Genomic DNA, 16,371 nt, shown 5'->3' with positions numbered 1-16,371 from the left:
ATAAAAGAAAAGATACGTTCATCAAGGTACAACATTTACAACACAATTGATGATAATATATCAATATAAATCATAAGGATTGCCTATAAGGAAAGTGGGGGAACTGATAAAATAATGGCTCCTGGCAATAACTCAGTCCACGAAAAAGCACGTGCTGTTGAGCTTAACGTCTTGTGTATTGTATGCGGGTGGATGGTCCTAGTCCAAATCCCTTTTTAAAAAATTTCTCAAGGCAGTTGCGAAATAGTTCCATTGAGAACTGAAATTTATAGTAAATTTCAGTAAAAAAGGAACGTGGCCAATTTCTCCTTTCTCCTTGGGCGCCATAATAGGTTTAAAATGTGATACTTCCATCTGAGAATCAGGTCGAGTTAGGTTTTTCTAAATTTAGACTTAGGTGAAGCAGGAAAAACATTCCGTGTTTTAGGTACTTGCCCTGCTGCCTCAACTGCATTCTTGCAAAGACTAATGGTCCCCCCCTCCCACACTTTTAATTTGTTCAAACTGTCCTCTGACAATCTTTCAGAAGAATCTGAGAGGTAGTGAGAGGATTGAGTTTTTAACCAGGATTGTTCCTTGCAAGACGTTTTCTCTCCCTTAATCCACTGCTACAGCAAGTCTCGCATTAAGTGCAGTGTCACTTTTTAATTCAAAGCCTTAAGCAAAGCTTAGAGCATCCAATTTCTCTTTCGAGGTTCTGACTTCTGGTGTTGAATGAGGGGCAGCTGCCGAAAAAGTTCAGACTGCAAATTTCCTATTCAGCAAAATGTTTGGACAGTGCCAAGCCCAACAGCCCAGCCCCCCTCCCACCTGCTCTGTGAGGCACTAGAACAGGGGTCTCATGGCAACTTTAAGATTTGTGGACTTCAACTCCCAGAGTTCCTCAGCCAGCAAAAGCTTAAAGCAGAGGTCTTCAAACTTGGCAGCTTTAAGACTTGTGGACTTCAACTCCCAGAATTCTCCAGCCAGCATAGGAGTTGAAGTCCACAAGTCTTAAAGCTGCCACGTTTGAAGACCTCTGACTTAAAGTCTTAAAGTTGCCATGGTTGGAGACCCCTGCACTAGGAGAGGGGGACAGATTGGCAGGAAGCTACCTGCTGCCCTCCAGATGTGTTGGATGTCAACTCACACCAGCCCTCAGCTGGCAATCTCACAGTGATGGGTTGTGGGAATGGTAGTTCAAAGCATAGTTCAAATTAACAATGTGCCAGAGAAAATGTGGTGGCCTTTGCCTTTAACAAAAATGCTTCCCAATCAAAGCTGCATATTAATTAGCATTGATTAAAAGGAAGAGAATCCCAAGTGTGCAGTAAAGTCCTGCCTTCCATTCCTTCTGTTTTCCATTATTACTGGGAGGCAGAAACACAACCCACATGATTCTTAAACCTTTCCCAACCCATTATTTTTTAAATTAATGGGGCATTTTCATTGCTCTAACACACACCCACCCAATTTGATTTTGGCATCACTAGAAGATTAAGATAAAATCTCTTCCAGGGGTGAAATCCATCAGGTTCTGAAAGGTTCTGAAGAACTAGTAGTGGAAATTTTGAGCAGTCCGGAGAACTGACAAATACCACCTCTGGCTGGCCCCAGAGTGGGGTGGGAATGGGGATTTTGCAGTATCCTTCCCCTGGAGTGGGGTGGGAATGGAGATTTTGCAATATCCTTTTCCTGCCATGCCTACCAAGCCATGCCCACCAAGCCACACCACACCCACCAAGCCGTGCCCCCAGAACCGGTAGTAAAAAATTTTGGATTTCACCACTGATCTGTTCTTTTGTTCCTTCTGGGGCTTCTCTACAGTCGGGGTGAGGAACTTTACCAGATAGGGAATACAGAATTTAAAACTCTCTGCTGTCCCAGGTAGCACAGCCAGTGGAGAAGAATGCTGGGTGGAAGTTGTAATTCACCAATCCAAAGAGGAATATAGATTTTTCCATGCTTGAAATAGCGCTAAGGGATGTATTCATAATAGTACAAGACCAAATTTGGAGAAGGGAGGGGGGAATCTTTTTTTTTTATTCTCATGATTCAGTTCTCTCTCCCCCCCCTTTGTATTTTATAAAAAAATTGTTAACTTATAGGCAAAATATACTCATGCAGCAATCTATTTAGAAGACATTCCCACTGAATATTCCCAAACCAGAGGTCACAGGATTGGGAACCCAGTGATTCCAATGGAGTTTTATGCTATCATAGGCATTGTACCCCAGCCCTATGCCAAATGGCTTGGTGAGTTCTATTAAACTATATTGTTCCACTTATTTCCAAGTGAAAGAAATGGAAGAGTAACAGCCAATTTCCTTTAGACCAGAGGTCTCCAACCTTGGCAACTTTAAGACTTGTGGACTTCAACTCCCAGAATTCCTCAGCCAGCTTTGCTTTGCTGTGCTGGCTGAGGAATTCTGGGAGTTGAAGTCCACAAGTCTTAAAGATGCCAAGGTTGGAGACCCCTGCTTAGACTGTGTTCCTGGGTAGTTTCAAGGAGCCTCCTCCCAAATCTTGTATGGATGTCAAACATTTGTCCTTTTTGGTTTTGTTTCCCCCTTTTATATACAGGTGCAGAATCATTTTTTGCCCCTCTTCATTCTGTCTCTTCCCCAGCTTCATTTCTCCTGGCACTGCCTTCATTGAAAACAGCGTCTCTTGGAATAAACACAGGCAACTCCAAATTCAAGACTTTTAAAAAAAAAACAATTTCATCTTTTATTAGAAAATTATCTTGATCAAGATTTTCATGAACCCATGCGGACATACACACACACACTTTGCGACAGGCAGTTTCTGAAAGTATTTTCAGGGCAGCACCATTTGATTGTTCCTACTTGGGCCGTCCCTCTTTCCTCTTTGGAAGAGTCTGATTGGCCCCCAGCTGATGAAGGTTTATCAGGATATAACCAATAAAGCATCAGTTTCATGGGTTGGGAGTGAAGGGAAAGGCCAATGAACTAAGTTTAGCAAACAAGCTCACATCAATGGGGTGGGGAATCATATTTTTAAAAAATATATCTATATTTGCATTCAAAATAAAAAAAATGAGAAAAAAGATCGCCTGCATTTGTTTAAACATCGGAATTTTGCAGGTTATAAATAACTTAATCCCTACCGTAGGGAGAGGTATGTGCAACAAGAACCCAACATTCAGTGTTTTTGAAAACCTGTTCAATCTAAAAGTGATATACCAACAAAGCATTCTTAAACAAAACCCTGATTCCATTAATCCAGTGTCTAAAGTCATGATTCTCATCCAGTTATTCCTCTGCCTAGAGCTTGCTATAAATCAGCGTGAGATTGCAGTACTAGAGCAGAGTTTACTCCAGAATACATGTGATGAAATTCAGTAGACTGACATCCATAAAATCATTCCTTTCCAGCTCTCTGGGCCCCAAGGCAAATATTCTCTCCCCCCCCCATTAGTCACATTTAAAGAGTCCTTATATTCAAGGGAAAGGAACTTGCTGGTGCCTGGGGTTCTTGAACAGAGAAGGGAAAGCTATCCCAGTTGGTTGCATTGGTATTAGCACTATGCAGAACTCTGGATGGCTAATAGATGGCAGCAAAGACTTAGAATATTCTGCACCTACTTGGCTGCCATCTAGTGGCAACCCTAGGCAGTCTGCACTGGGACTGACTGCTGTAGATTACAGGCCAATCCTCAAAAAAACTGCAACCATGGTTACCCCCCCCCCCTTTTCAGGATGAAGTCTGGCCAGGGCTCATTACACCTGTTGGCCCCAAGGTGGCCAACTCCATTCCTTGGCTGTGTGTGTGTGTGCCATACTGCTCCCTCCTCTAGCACTTGTTTTTCTGCAAGCTAGCCCATCAGTCCAGCACGATGACAGGAGTTTCCTTGCTCGAAAGGTACTGCCTGGCATGACCTTTGATGATTTCCCAATGGCCAAAATATCAGGGCTGCTCAAGTCAACTGGCCTCACATCCACTGTGACCTCACTTTTTCAAAGTTGTCTCGCTTTCTCCCAGCTGCACTGCCATTAGGCTCTCCTCTCCTCAGACCACCACCTAAGGAGCTGAAACATGCTTAATGACCCTAAACAATGCATGTCCAGATGCTAATCTTGGTCTACAGCTGCTCTGGGAGTTTAGGTAAGCTTTGCGTTCCCTGAGGTTTCCTCCAAGCTAAAGGGTGCGTAGGACTCAGCCTTGATCCAAGTTACCCACGAATGGCAACGTGGCACATTCCAGATATTTGGATTGTAAATCCCATGTGCCCCAGACATGACCCATGAGAATGGCAGAATTAACTCAGGTAGTTTATACCTGACTTAATACAATCAAAGCTTTTGCAGTTTCAGTTTTTCACTGGCCAAAATACCATCTTTGTCTTTGATAGCATCCCTACCTGTCATTCAGGATTCAGGATCTCCCTTAATAAATGTTAGCATCCTTATTTAGGTTGGCTCCAACGCTATGAGCAGGTATCTGGGAAAAAGCCCAAATTAATTTGATGGGACTTATTTCAGGATCAGTATATACGCTTTATTTACAACCAAGGGGAAAAGATTCCCATCCTCTGATGCACCTCTCCAGATTCACTTTTAAGAAGCAGGGCACCTGAAGCCTGATGGATGCCCCCACTAACCATCAAACAACCAATCATAGGCAGGAATCGGCTTCCCTTCACCCAATCAGAAAGAAGCTCTGCTGTCCATCTTAAGAGTCCAACCTTTAAAATATATATATATATATATATATAGGTCTTTGGTTGTTCGGGTTTTCTCCCGTGTAAAATTGGAAGTGTCTTGGCGACGTTTCGACGAAGTCTCATTCGTCATCTTCAGGCTTCAGCTTCGTGCTTCTGGGAGCATTGCTCCCAGAAGCACGCTGAAGCCTGAAGATGACGAATGAGACTTCGTCAAACGTCGCCAAGACACTTCCAATTTTACACGGAGAAACCCAACAACCAAAGACCTATATACAAACACCCGTGAAAACCTCAGAAAACAAATATATATATATATATATATATATATATATATATATATATATATATATATATATATATATATATATATATATATATATATATATATATATATATATATATATATATATATATATATATATATATATATATATATATATATATATATATATATATATATATATATATGTATATATATATATATATATATATATCTCTGAACAGCTTTTTGGTTTTGGACTGGAGGAGAAAAAACGGCGTTTTTAAGGCACAGTCTTTCTAATGAGTCTGGATTCCCCCCCCTTTTTTTTAAAAAAAAGTGCATCGAGAGACATTTCTCGTCTGTCCCCAAATTACCCCAGTCTTTCACGGGGCTTCTTAAACCGTTCGATGGTTACACCGATAGAGTCTCTGATGTATGATAAGGCCTGTAGGTGTTGTGATGACTGGCCGCCACCTGCTGCAATGAGCTGGGCAGCCGGAGGGGGCAGTAGAGCTGAGAAACGCTCAGCGCTTGCAGCTGCGCCGGAGAAAGCTGGGGAGAGGAGAAGGACGACGAGGGTCTCGCGTGGCAGGGCTGGTGCGGATCGCGGGTGCTCAAAGCCTTCCCCTTGGAGGACTCTAGCAGCAGAGGATCGGGGAGGCCGTAGTGGTAAACGGTAGAAGCCGCCGCCAGTGGGAAAGCAGGGACGACGCCGTAAGAGACGGCCGGGTGAGCGAGGAGCCGGGAATAGCTCGGGGGAGCGGCCCACGCCACCGCCCGTTCTCCCACCGGCCTCGCGGGGGGCCGCGGCTGCTGTTTGGAAGGCTGGAATGGTCGGCTCAGGATGCTCTCGATGGCGAAGGGGCTGGAGAATTTCTCAGCGGCGGCGGCCGAGGCTCCCCCGACGGCTCCCACGTCCGATTCCCCCGTGGGGGTCTTTCGATCGGCCCTCGGGGAAGAAGCGGGCGCGGGGGACGGCTGAGCCAAAGAGGAGCCCCCGGCGGCTGACGTGAGGCCCGGACGGCTGAGCCGCTTCCTCCTCCTGCGGAAGACGCCGTCGGCGAACGTGTACTCGGAATTCGGGTTGAGCATCCAGTAGTTGTCCTTGCCCCACGGCCGGGCCGGGTCTCGCAGCACCTTGACGAAACAGTCGTTGAGCGACAGGTTGTGGCGCACCGAGTTGCGCCAGCCCGTGTAGGCGCCGCGAAAGAAAGGGAAGCGGCCCATTAGGTACTCATTGATCTCCGCCAGCGTCAAGCGGCCCCCGGCCGAATCCCGGATGGCCATGGCGATCAAAGCGATGTAAGAGTAGGGAGGCTTCGGACGGCGCGTGTAAGGCTTTCCGGACAGCCCTGACGCCGCTTTACACTCGCCTCCCGGGGAAGGCGAAGGCTCGGTGCCCTGCCGGGGAGAAGTCCCGCAACCACTGGCCGGACTGAGAGCCGCGCAATCCCCGTCGGAGCCCAGCTCACTCTCGGCTGCCCGCGGGGAAGCTTCGCTGCCGCCTTCCTGGTCGCTGCCGCTGTGGCCGCTGAGCTTGTCCTCGTATCGGGGAGCAAAGATCTCCAGCTTCATGGTTGCGCCCCCCAGGCTCGGTGATCCTTTGCCGGCCGGCCCCCCCCTTCTCCTCCCGCTTTCAGGCTGTGCCTGCCCGCCTGCCTCCTTCGGTGGGGGAGGGGGAGCCGGCTTGGTGGTTCTGTTGATTTAGGGCTTCGATCCCCCGGGATCAACAGTTAGGGTGCATATCTATACCTGGTCAAAGTCTCGGAATGGGAGTGAGCGGGCAGGGTGGGGAGAAGAATAGAGGATCAGATCGTCTTCGCTTTGGGATCCTTGGAAAAGTAGGGCGTGGTGGTTCCAAAACGCTGAGCAGGTGGTCTTTCTTTTGCCTCCCTCTGCAAACTCTCCCGAAAGCAACCCAAACTCAGCTCATTCCAGCCAAGGCCAAAGTTTGGAGAAAAGCTGCTGTCCGTATATATATTTCGGGCGAGAGGGGTGGGGTGTAAAATTTTTTCCCCCAACGCGTCTCAGGTGCGGTGCTGTTTTCCCATTAGCCAGGTGACGGTCGCTTTCTTAGAAAGCAAAATCAGCGCGCCTCGCTCGACTTCCTGGCAGTTCGGGTGAACTTTTATTGCTGGGCGCCGGCTTCTTCTTCCACCATCGGGGCAGAGTTTCCAAATGCGAAGCCCTCTATTTCCCCCTATAGAAGCGTCTGACCCAGGGCAGGGATGCTTTGCCGTCCTTCTCTCTCTCTCTCTCTCCCCCCTTCCTGGTTCGGCTGCTCCAGACGGTTGAAGCGGAGAGCAACAACAGGTGGCTGAGAACTTGGAAGCGACTTCAAGTGGTTTCCCTTCGCCAAGCGATTCTTGAGTTGTTGGGTTGTTTCGTTTCGTTTTGCTTTTTTTCCTCCCCGCGGAAGCGCAAATCCTTCCCGGTTGGGATGAAAAGCCCACAGCCACGACCGCGTGATACCACCGGCAGTCCGTTTCTCTCCTCCGATCGCGTAATGCGGAGCGTTCCCGGCTCTCGAGGGGAACCGTCTGCTGGCAGGCGCAACACTCGAGCTGCCGCCGCTGTCATTAGTGGTATATATTGTCATTATCTCTCTCCGGGACTTGTCGGGCCAGCCCATCCGAACGCTGGGCAAGAGGGGGGAGGAGGAGCTTCCACCACACCTCCCTCCCCCGAGAGGCTACTGGGTGGGTCGGCCAAGGTGGGCACCGATTTCGCCGCCAGCCAGCCAGCCAGCCCTCCCTGGCAAGCAATTGGTGCCTCTTTTGCCCAAGCCCCGCCTCCTCCCTGAAGGTTCCGTCCAATGAAACCGCCGCCACGAGTCAGCTCCTCCCCCCTCCCGCTCCTTCCTCTTTTGCGGAGCGGGAGCCTCGTCTCAGGTGCGAAGGGCGAGGTGCCTTTTACAGGTGGTGGTGCCCGACCTGCCGTCTCCCTGGGTCGCCTTCCTCGGGGGGGGGGAATCGACTTCGGCGCTTCGCAGAATTTTGCGGTCGATCGGTGCCGCAGGCCTTCCTTTTCCTTGCTGCTGATTAGAACAGAACAGATGAACAGAGTTGGAGAAGGGACCTTGTAAGGTCATCTAGTCCAACCCCCGCCCCCCCTCCGCCCAAGCAGGAGACCCTGCACCGTTTCTGACCGATGGCAGTGCAGGCTCTTCTTTGAAAGCTTCCAGTGGTGAAGCTCCCACCACTTCTGAAGGCAAGCTGTTCCGTTGGTTGATTGTTACAGTGAACGACGCTTAGCTTGGGGAGGTAAAAATATATATATCCCAAACTGGCGTCCCGCAAAGGAGCCTCTAGCCTAGCCTGTTTCGCGGATAGTAAGCACCGGGAAGAAATCGGGGTGTTGTTTTGAGCTAAAAAATAAAATAAAAATAAAATCCAATAACCACTGTATTCGCAATATAGTGATGTATGTATACTTGTAGAGTCTGATGACTTAGACCTGGGGAATGGTGCCAGCCTGCGGCTGAAAACTTCCGGGCGACTCTTTTAAGTTGTTCAGAAAGGAGAGTAATTTTTGGGATGGTCAGCAATACCTTCCCCAGGGAGATTTTAACAGAATTAGATATTTGGAAGGGACCTTGAGGTCTTCTAGTCCAACCCTTGCTTAGTCAGGAAACCCCTATACCTTATATTCACCACTATTGCAAACTCTATACTGTTTCAGATAAATGGTTGTCCGATCTCTGCATTTTGGTACCTCCATAAAACTTCTCTGTTTTGGCTCAGGCGTTTTCAGCTGGTTTATTTTAAATTTGGCTAATGTATGTATTTCCTGCCTTTTATTATTATAGTTGTCAGGAGTTTGTTTACCATTCTGATATACCATGAAGACCGGGGTAAAAGAAGTGAAACAAAGAATGAAGTTGTAAAACGCATAATATTCCCAGCCGAATCTTCAGTGGGAGAATAATTTCAGCTACTGAATTTCCAGTAGTTGGGGTGTTCTAGAAAAGAGTAGCCTTTGCTGTATGAATGTGCCTATTTTATATTATATATATATATATACTAAACTGATTATGAAAGCCACAAATTTGGTTATCTGGAGGACTCTTTTTTATTACATTGCCATGCTGTAAATAAAAACTGCTTGAACTCAGAATTACTGCTCCATCACTTTGTCCTGGGAAGAAATTGCAAAATGTTATCAGGTAGATTAAAAGAAGAATGAGTGCTAAGATTCATTTTGACCACACTTTATTTTCTTAATATATCCAAACTCCAAAGTCATTTTGGAATATTATATTTAATATTTCTGAATCTGCAGAGGTGAAATTATATAATAGTAAGCACATATAGCATGATCTGAAATTTTTGAGTTCCATTTTCACTTCTGTTGCTTTTCCAAATTTATATTGGGACAATGAGACTAAAATGTTGAGTGGCTTGTACCCAGTATTTCAAAACTGAATTTTATGGAATATTTCAAAGTAAGGAGTGTGCCAGAGCAAAGTGAAACCTTTGTAAATTCTAATTGTTTACATGGAAAAGATGTAAACCCACGATTACCCTCTTTCATTAATCAGTGACTCTCACAAATAATCATACTGAAAAAAGTTGATAGGATCATGCCATATTTAAGTCTGCAGTATCTAATTAAAATGAGGATATTATGATATTTTTAAAAGTGCCCTGGAGTATTTTACCTAACCAAAGATTGCTAACTGCAATGATTTAATGTTTTACAATTTTAAAATGTTGATGGTACCTCAGTTAAAGGAACTGACAGTGTCTGTGTGCGCATATGTATATACACACCCACCCACCCACATACATACATACATGCACTCTTTATATTTCCACCCACCCCCTTTATCTCTATATACCAGTCAAACAGGTTTTGTGGCTGAAGTGCAAGTTCTTTAACACTATTCTGCTAAATACATTTGAAAGTAATTTTTTTCAAATAAATGTACTTTTAAATCTTCCCCCTCTGCTCATTGTATGCATGGTTTCTCAGGGGTATCTGCTACTGAATTTTAAAGAAGCTTCCTCCCCAAATTCTCAAAGTAAAGTATCAGTGTAGGATTGCATTTGTGTGTTGCATATGAATGACAACGATTACTCTGGATAACCATAAATTGTGACCTACTATAATATCAATGCAATGTAATCAATTATGTACACATTGCCCTATAGTCAATGCCTCATGGATTTCATTTATCTTTATCTGGGAATATTGATACACACACAGGATTTGTTGCCAATTTTAACAATCTTAACATTTTATGAATGATGTATTGGATAAGGGATTAGATCTGGTTTCTATTCCTCTGTCAGGTATAGAAGCCAGGTGGGTAATTTTGTGCCTACCATTTTGTCTCATCCTTAGATTGGAAAAAACTGGAGCAGCATAGTAGATAGAGTCTTTAATCTTCAGTGAAGAGGCCTTACACAACACATTTCTTATATCTACTATGAGATAACTATGGAGAGCCTGGTGCTCTCTGACTTTGTTGCTTGCAGATGTTTTGCAAGGAAATGTCTTGCAGATGTTGCTTGCAGATGTTTTGCAAGGAACAACCAAGCTCAGACAACATCAAGGACTCTACAATTCAACCCTGAGCTGCCTATATCCTCTTCAATTGGTATTGTGAATTAAGCATGATTTTAGAAAAGCTGTTTTCACCTGAAGTTAATCCATTGTTTTTCACAGGGGTAATTATATCAGTCTGTTTCAACAAGCTTTGGTAAGCTAAGGACCACTTCATCAGATATACTGCATAAGATATTATCTGAGATTGACAAATAATGTGTGGGTGTCCTCCAAGATAATTGTAGAAGACAGGAGGTTATATATAGTGTAGAGCAGTGGTTCCCAACCTTTTCTTGTTTGAGGCACAACCTTTTCTTGTTTGAGGCACCCTTGGAAAGCCTTTCAAAAGTTCCCGGCACCCTTATAAGGAAATAGATATTTAAAATCTCTGTAGCTCAAAAGTTCCCGGCACCCTCAAAAGATCTCACGGCACCCCTTAGTGCCGCGGCACACTGGTTGGGAACCACTGGTGTAGAGTATGTAGCTATTTGTTCAAACAATTATATAAATTATACTGATACTTTCTAACTCATGTAGAAGTGTATATGACACAATCTGTAATATTAGTGTTTATTTTAATAGGTATAAAGTTCAAAACATATTCTTTTTAACAGTACCACTGCTTTAAAAAAAAATCTGTTAGAAACCATTCAAAGTTTGAACAGAAGGGAATGAATAAATAATTTCCTTCCTTCCTGATCACCAAACATGATTCAAAATGAATAGAATAGAATAGAATAGAATTTTATTGGCCAAGTGTGATTGGACACACAAGGAATTTGTCTTGGTGCATATGCTCTCAGTGTACATAAAAGAAAAGATACGTTCATCAAGGTACAACATTTACAACACAATTGATGATCAATATATCAATATAAATCATAAGGATTGCCAGCAACAAGTTATAGTCATACAGTCATAAGTGGAAAGAGATTGGTGATGGGAACTATGGAACAATTAATAGTAGTGCAGATTCAGTAAATAGTCTGACAGTGTTGAGGGAATTATTTGTTTAGCAGAGTGATGGCCTTCGGGAAAAAACTGTTCTTGTGTCTAGTTGTTCTGGTGTGCAGTGCTCTATAGCGTCGTTTTGAGGGTAGGAGTTGAAACAGTTTATGTCCAGGATGCGAGGGATCTTATTTCAATTTCCCTAAGATTAGTTTTTCTATATGGTATATCTGGTTGTATTAAGAAAATATCTCTGATGAACCCACAATATTAGATATGTTTGGAAGTTTCATTTTGAGTTAATATTGCAACTATTTTAATTTATTTCCGCCTTATCACATAAAACTGTTTTTTGTGTGTAAAGCTTTTTATTTTTAAAACACATTAAAACGAAAGACAAAACATACAACATTTATATAGATATCACTGTTTATCAGCTTTCAAGACCATCCTTTCCTATTATTTATACATATTTTATTCTATCTTACCCTACTTTTATTTATCTACCGTTCCTGTTTTCTAACCATTCACACCATTTGCTCCACACCTTATAATATTCTGTGTCCTCTTTCTCTTTAATTTCTTTTGTAAGTTTGTCCATCTCTGCACATTCTAATATTTTTTTAATTAGTTCTTCCTCTGTTGGTGGATTTTCATTCTTCCAATTTTGGGCATAGGCTATACGTGCTGCTGTTAATATATGGAGTATTAAATATTGTGTATCGTTTGTATAATTTTCTGTTGGAATCCCCAATAAAAAATTGTTCTGGCTCTCCCTTTATTGGTTTCTGTATTATTTACTGTAACCACTTTTTAATTTTGGCCCAGAATTGTTTCGCCACTGGGCAGGTCCTCCAGAGATGATAATAAGTTCTGTTTACATAAAACTGTTAAATAGAAAACACTTGACAAAGAAAATGAGAAACTGCTCTCTCTCTCTATTGTTCAAGCACCATTGACCATAGTAGATGTTACTTTTAGAAGTACATGCATATGGCCTCTTCTCGTGTTTATATAAGAACTGGGAAATTAAGGCACATATTACATTAAGGAAACAATTACACAAGTAAAATCTTCCTATAACATTGCAGGTTAAGTTCAGTTGTTTTGAAGTTGTTAAAATATGAATGATATACTTGATGAACATTTAATATCAGACTTATTTGGTAGCTGTTGATAAATTAATTTGTCACGAACTACTCTGAATTAAACTATCAATGGCTACTAAATATGATGGACTACAAAGTGCTTTGAGAATTAGAGGAACCTAGCCTCTGGATGCCAAGAAAACTATCAGAAGAATTCTATAACCTCTGGTGGGCTTCTGTGGGAAAGGAGATGTTGAATAGAGTTAGCTTTTCCAGCAGGATTCTTGGTGAGTATAATGGATTGTAGAGAAACCTGAATCATCCAGGAGAATGAGACTGTGCAAGAAATGGAAGTAAACCTGGCTTTGAGAAAACATGGAAAGGAAATATTACAGGGCTTTAGATAGTCCTCGACTTACGACCACAATTGAGCCCAACATTTCTGTTGTTAAGTAAGACATTCGTTAAGTGAGTTTTGCCCCTCTACGACCTTTCTTGCCACCTTCCTTGTTAAGTCAATCACAGCAGTTGATCAGTAAGTAACCTGCTTGTTAAGTGCATCTGGCTTGTCAGAGGGTGATCACATGACCTTGGGACCACAGCACCGGTCATAAATATGAACTAGTTGCCAAGCATCTGAATTTTGATCACTTGATCATGGAGATGCTGCAAAGGTTCTGAAAAATGGTGATAGTCACTTTTTTCAGTGCTGTTGTAACTTTGAATGGTCACTAAATGAACTATTATAAGTTGAGGACTACCTGTATTCTGTATTGGAATACTGAAGCAAAAGCTAAAGAGCCATTAGGAATTGTTATGATAAAGATTGAAAGTCACTTCTTCATATATTTCTTTTTTCTTATGTTTTTACTTTTTCTTCTTTTCTCTTTTTCCCTTGCATTTCTATTCTTCTTCTTTTCTTTAAGATTAGCATGATAGATTTTTATCATTATAACCAACGTTCTTAATACAAAGTTATTACTTTTTAAAACAAATTAGCACAATTTCAAAGTCTCCTAAACAAGCTTAAGGAACTTCACATTGTTTATGCTTTTTTTTTTTTTGCAACTTGTTATTTTCATATCTAAGTAAAATGCTTAATCTTGGATTAAGCACAGCTAAATGAAATGAACATGTCTTATGTCTTGGGGACCACACCAAAGAAAAGAGAGGTTGCTTTTCATTTTGTCAAAACAAAATCAAGAATCACGTTGCCAAGACTGACTCAAGACATCTTGGTTGCACCAATAAGACGCGCTGATCAAGCATTTTGGCACTCAGCGAGCTCTTCTTATCTTTTGTTTTTAATAAAAACTCAACGAGAATAAATAGCAATAGCACTTAAACTTATAAAACGCTTCACAGTGCTTTACAGCCCTTTCTAAGCGGTTTACAGAGTTAGCATATTGCCCCCAATAATCTGGCTCCTCGTTTTACCCACCTCGGAAGGATGGAAGGCTGAGTCAACCCTGAGCCTGGTGAGATTCGATCTGCCAAACTGCTGGCAGCCAGTGATTAGCAGAAGTAGCCTGCAATACTGCACTCTAACCACTGCACCTCCGCGGCTGATGAATCATGTAAGAAGCCATTTACTTGTTTCATGAAAATCAAAATTATCTGCTGAAGCTGATTACACTTCTCTACACAAATGGTAAGGTGGCCCTTGAGATTTCTAAACCAGTATGGGCATTTCAAATCTTGTCCGACCTATTATTCTACTTAATCCTATTCTTTGCCTGTGACAGCATCTTTCTGAAGTATAGGGCCTGTGGTAGTGATGGGTTTCAATTTTTTTTACTACCGGTTCTGTGGGCGTGGCTTGGTGGGCATGGCATGGCTTGGTGGGTGTAGTAGGGGAAGGATACTGTAAAATCTGCATTCCCATCCCGCTCCAGAGGAAGGTTACTGCAAAATCCCCATTTCCTCCCGATCAGCTGGGACTTGAGAGGCAGAAAATAGATGGGGTGGGGCCAGTCAGAATATTTACTACCAGTTCTCCGAACTACTCAAAATTTTCGCTACCGGTTCTCCAGAACTGGTCAAAACCTGCTGAAACCCACCTCCAGCCTGTGGCGTTTCTCTTGATATACAAATAAAAATTCTTCAAATCAGGGAGCAAGTCAGGATTTTGCTGCTCCTAGTAATTGCAACTAGCATGCTGCAAGTTGCATTGAAGCAAATTGCAGAGGCAATTTGAAATAATCGTTGCCGTTCTGATTTTAAAATAATGTTTTCCTTCTTCTGAACTTTTACCCTTGGGGTGATCTACAATGCCTTCTAATCTATAAAAATTGATCACGCAGTCAAGATTTGAGATCTGCCCATGTCCTATTGGCCACCTTAGGACTTATGGAAATTTCCCATTTCCCCACAAGCCTTTGGGGATTTCAGAATCATTTTGTCCTGGATTGCTGGAAAGACTAAACAGCTGGTGTCTGTGGAGGCATCTGCCCATATATGATTCTTCCTACTCATGTGTTTGGTGCTTTTTTGAAAGAACACTAGACTATTTTTAAAAAAAAAATACACATTCTTTAAATAACCATATACTGGTTTTGTCTATCCTGGGGGTCAGCAACCTGTGACTCCAGAGCCGCATGCAGCTCTTTGGGCCCTCTGCTGTGGCTCCCTGTCAGGTGATCTCACCACTATCTGGCCCCGCCCTTTGCCCTCCCCTCCCAGTCACTCCTCGCCTGGCCTGAGAAGGTAAGGGTGACGGCGGGGGTGGAGAAGCGGCCGGGTGGGGGGAGAGGGAGGGAGGGAGAGAGGGGAGAGAGAGATTTGTCAAAAGGATTTTGTGGTTCCCGGTGTTTTTTAACAACTGGTTCTCTGCCCTAATGACCGGCTGGGTAGGCATGGCTGGGGGGGAGTCATTTGACTGGTGGAAGTGAGTGACATTGAGTTTGCCATGCCCACCCAGTTTTTGTGGCTTCTGGTGTTTTCTTTTCTGTGGAAAAAGGGTGCAAATGGCTCTTTGAGTATTTAAGGTTGCAGACCCCCTAGTCCAGGGGTCCCCAACTTTTCGGACCTCAGGGACCACTAAATTAGTGGACCACTAATATGATCTGCTTAATGCCTGGCTGGGTGGGTGTGATGTCACTCACATTGAGGGGCACCTCACCGGACTCTACTCAGCCCTCTCCTCCTATCCACTCCTCCTGCCCTTAGGGCCCCAATAGGAAGCAGTTGTTGGAGCTAAGCAGCCACCATGAGAAAGAGTTGGCAAAACAGCTGGCTCAGTTGGATCTGACTGAGAAGGAGGCTCAGAAGAAGCACCTCACTGAGGACTAGGAGCATAGGCTTTCCAAGCAGAGGGAAGACCTGCAGGAGTACAAGGCCAGGTACTGGCGCCTGGAGGCTCAGCGGGCTGAGATGGTCAGCCAGTTCCAGGCCATGATGCAGTCCCATTAGAACAAGGCCCTCCGGCTCTTTGCCACCAGCAGACTTCCCTTCAGCCTTTGTCCAAAGCCCCACACTAGGAGGCTGAAACAGATCCCAACCCACACAAAAAGACCCTGAAGGGGGAGACTCTCTGCAGCAACACAAGTGTTCATTCATGTATCCAGTCCAGGGGCCATAGTTTGAGGACCCCTAATTTAGTGCAATATAAAAAATGCAAATAATTTTTCTGGAGACCACCAAAATTTTCTCATGGACCACCAGTGGACAATGGACCACCAGTTGGTGACCGCTGCCCTAGTCTATCCAATTCCTAGAGCTTTTACATGAATAAAAATCTGATATACCCCTTCATGAAAACAGAAAAAATAGAAAGGGCAGTAGCAAAACTACATTTTTTTTGGTATGTCCAATGTTGAAAGATTCCAGTTTGAGGGCAAGAAACCCACGAAAGTGAA

General features: G+C 43.7%; 1 protein-coding gene across 1 annotated transcript; it reads right to left on the bottom strand.

The window, feature by feature from the left end:
• Positions 1–5,165: 5,165 nt before the first annotated feature.
• Positions 5,166–11,501, bottom strand: FOXQ1 (forkhead box Q1). The gene has a single exon (XM_058177262.1). It carries the CDS (start codon positions 6,501–6,503, stop codon positions 5,340–5,342), a length of 1,164 nt encoding a protein of 387 aa, XP_058033245.1. The 5' UTR covers positions 6,504–11,501; the 3' UTR covers positions 5,166–5,339.
• Between the last annotated feature and the right edge of the window lie 4,870 nt (positions 11,502–16,371).

The sequence above is a fragment of the Ahaetulla prasina genome, chromosome 3 (assembly GCF_028640845.1).
Source record: "Ahaetulla prasina isolate Xishuangbanna chromosome 3, ASM2864084v1, whole genome shotgun sequence".
Taxonomy (NCBI): domain Eukaryota; kingdom Metazoa; phylum Chordata; class Lepidosauria; order Squamata; family Colubridae; genus Ahaetulla; species Ahaetulla prasina.
This window is presented reverse-complemented; position numbering and strand designations above follow the sequence as displayed.

What these genes read in the sequence shown, in the direction of transcription:
- FOXQ1 (XM_058177262.1), bottom strand. Translation starts at nt 6,503, where the DNA reads ATGAAGCTGGAGATCTTTGCTCCCCGATACGAGGACAAGCTCAGCGGC.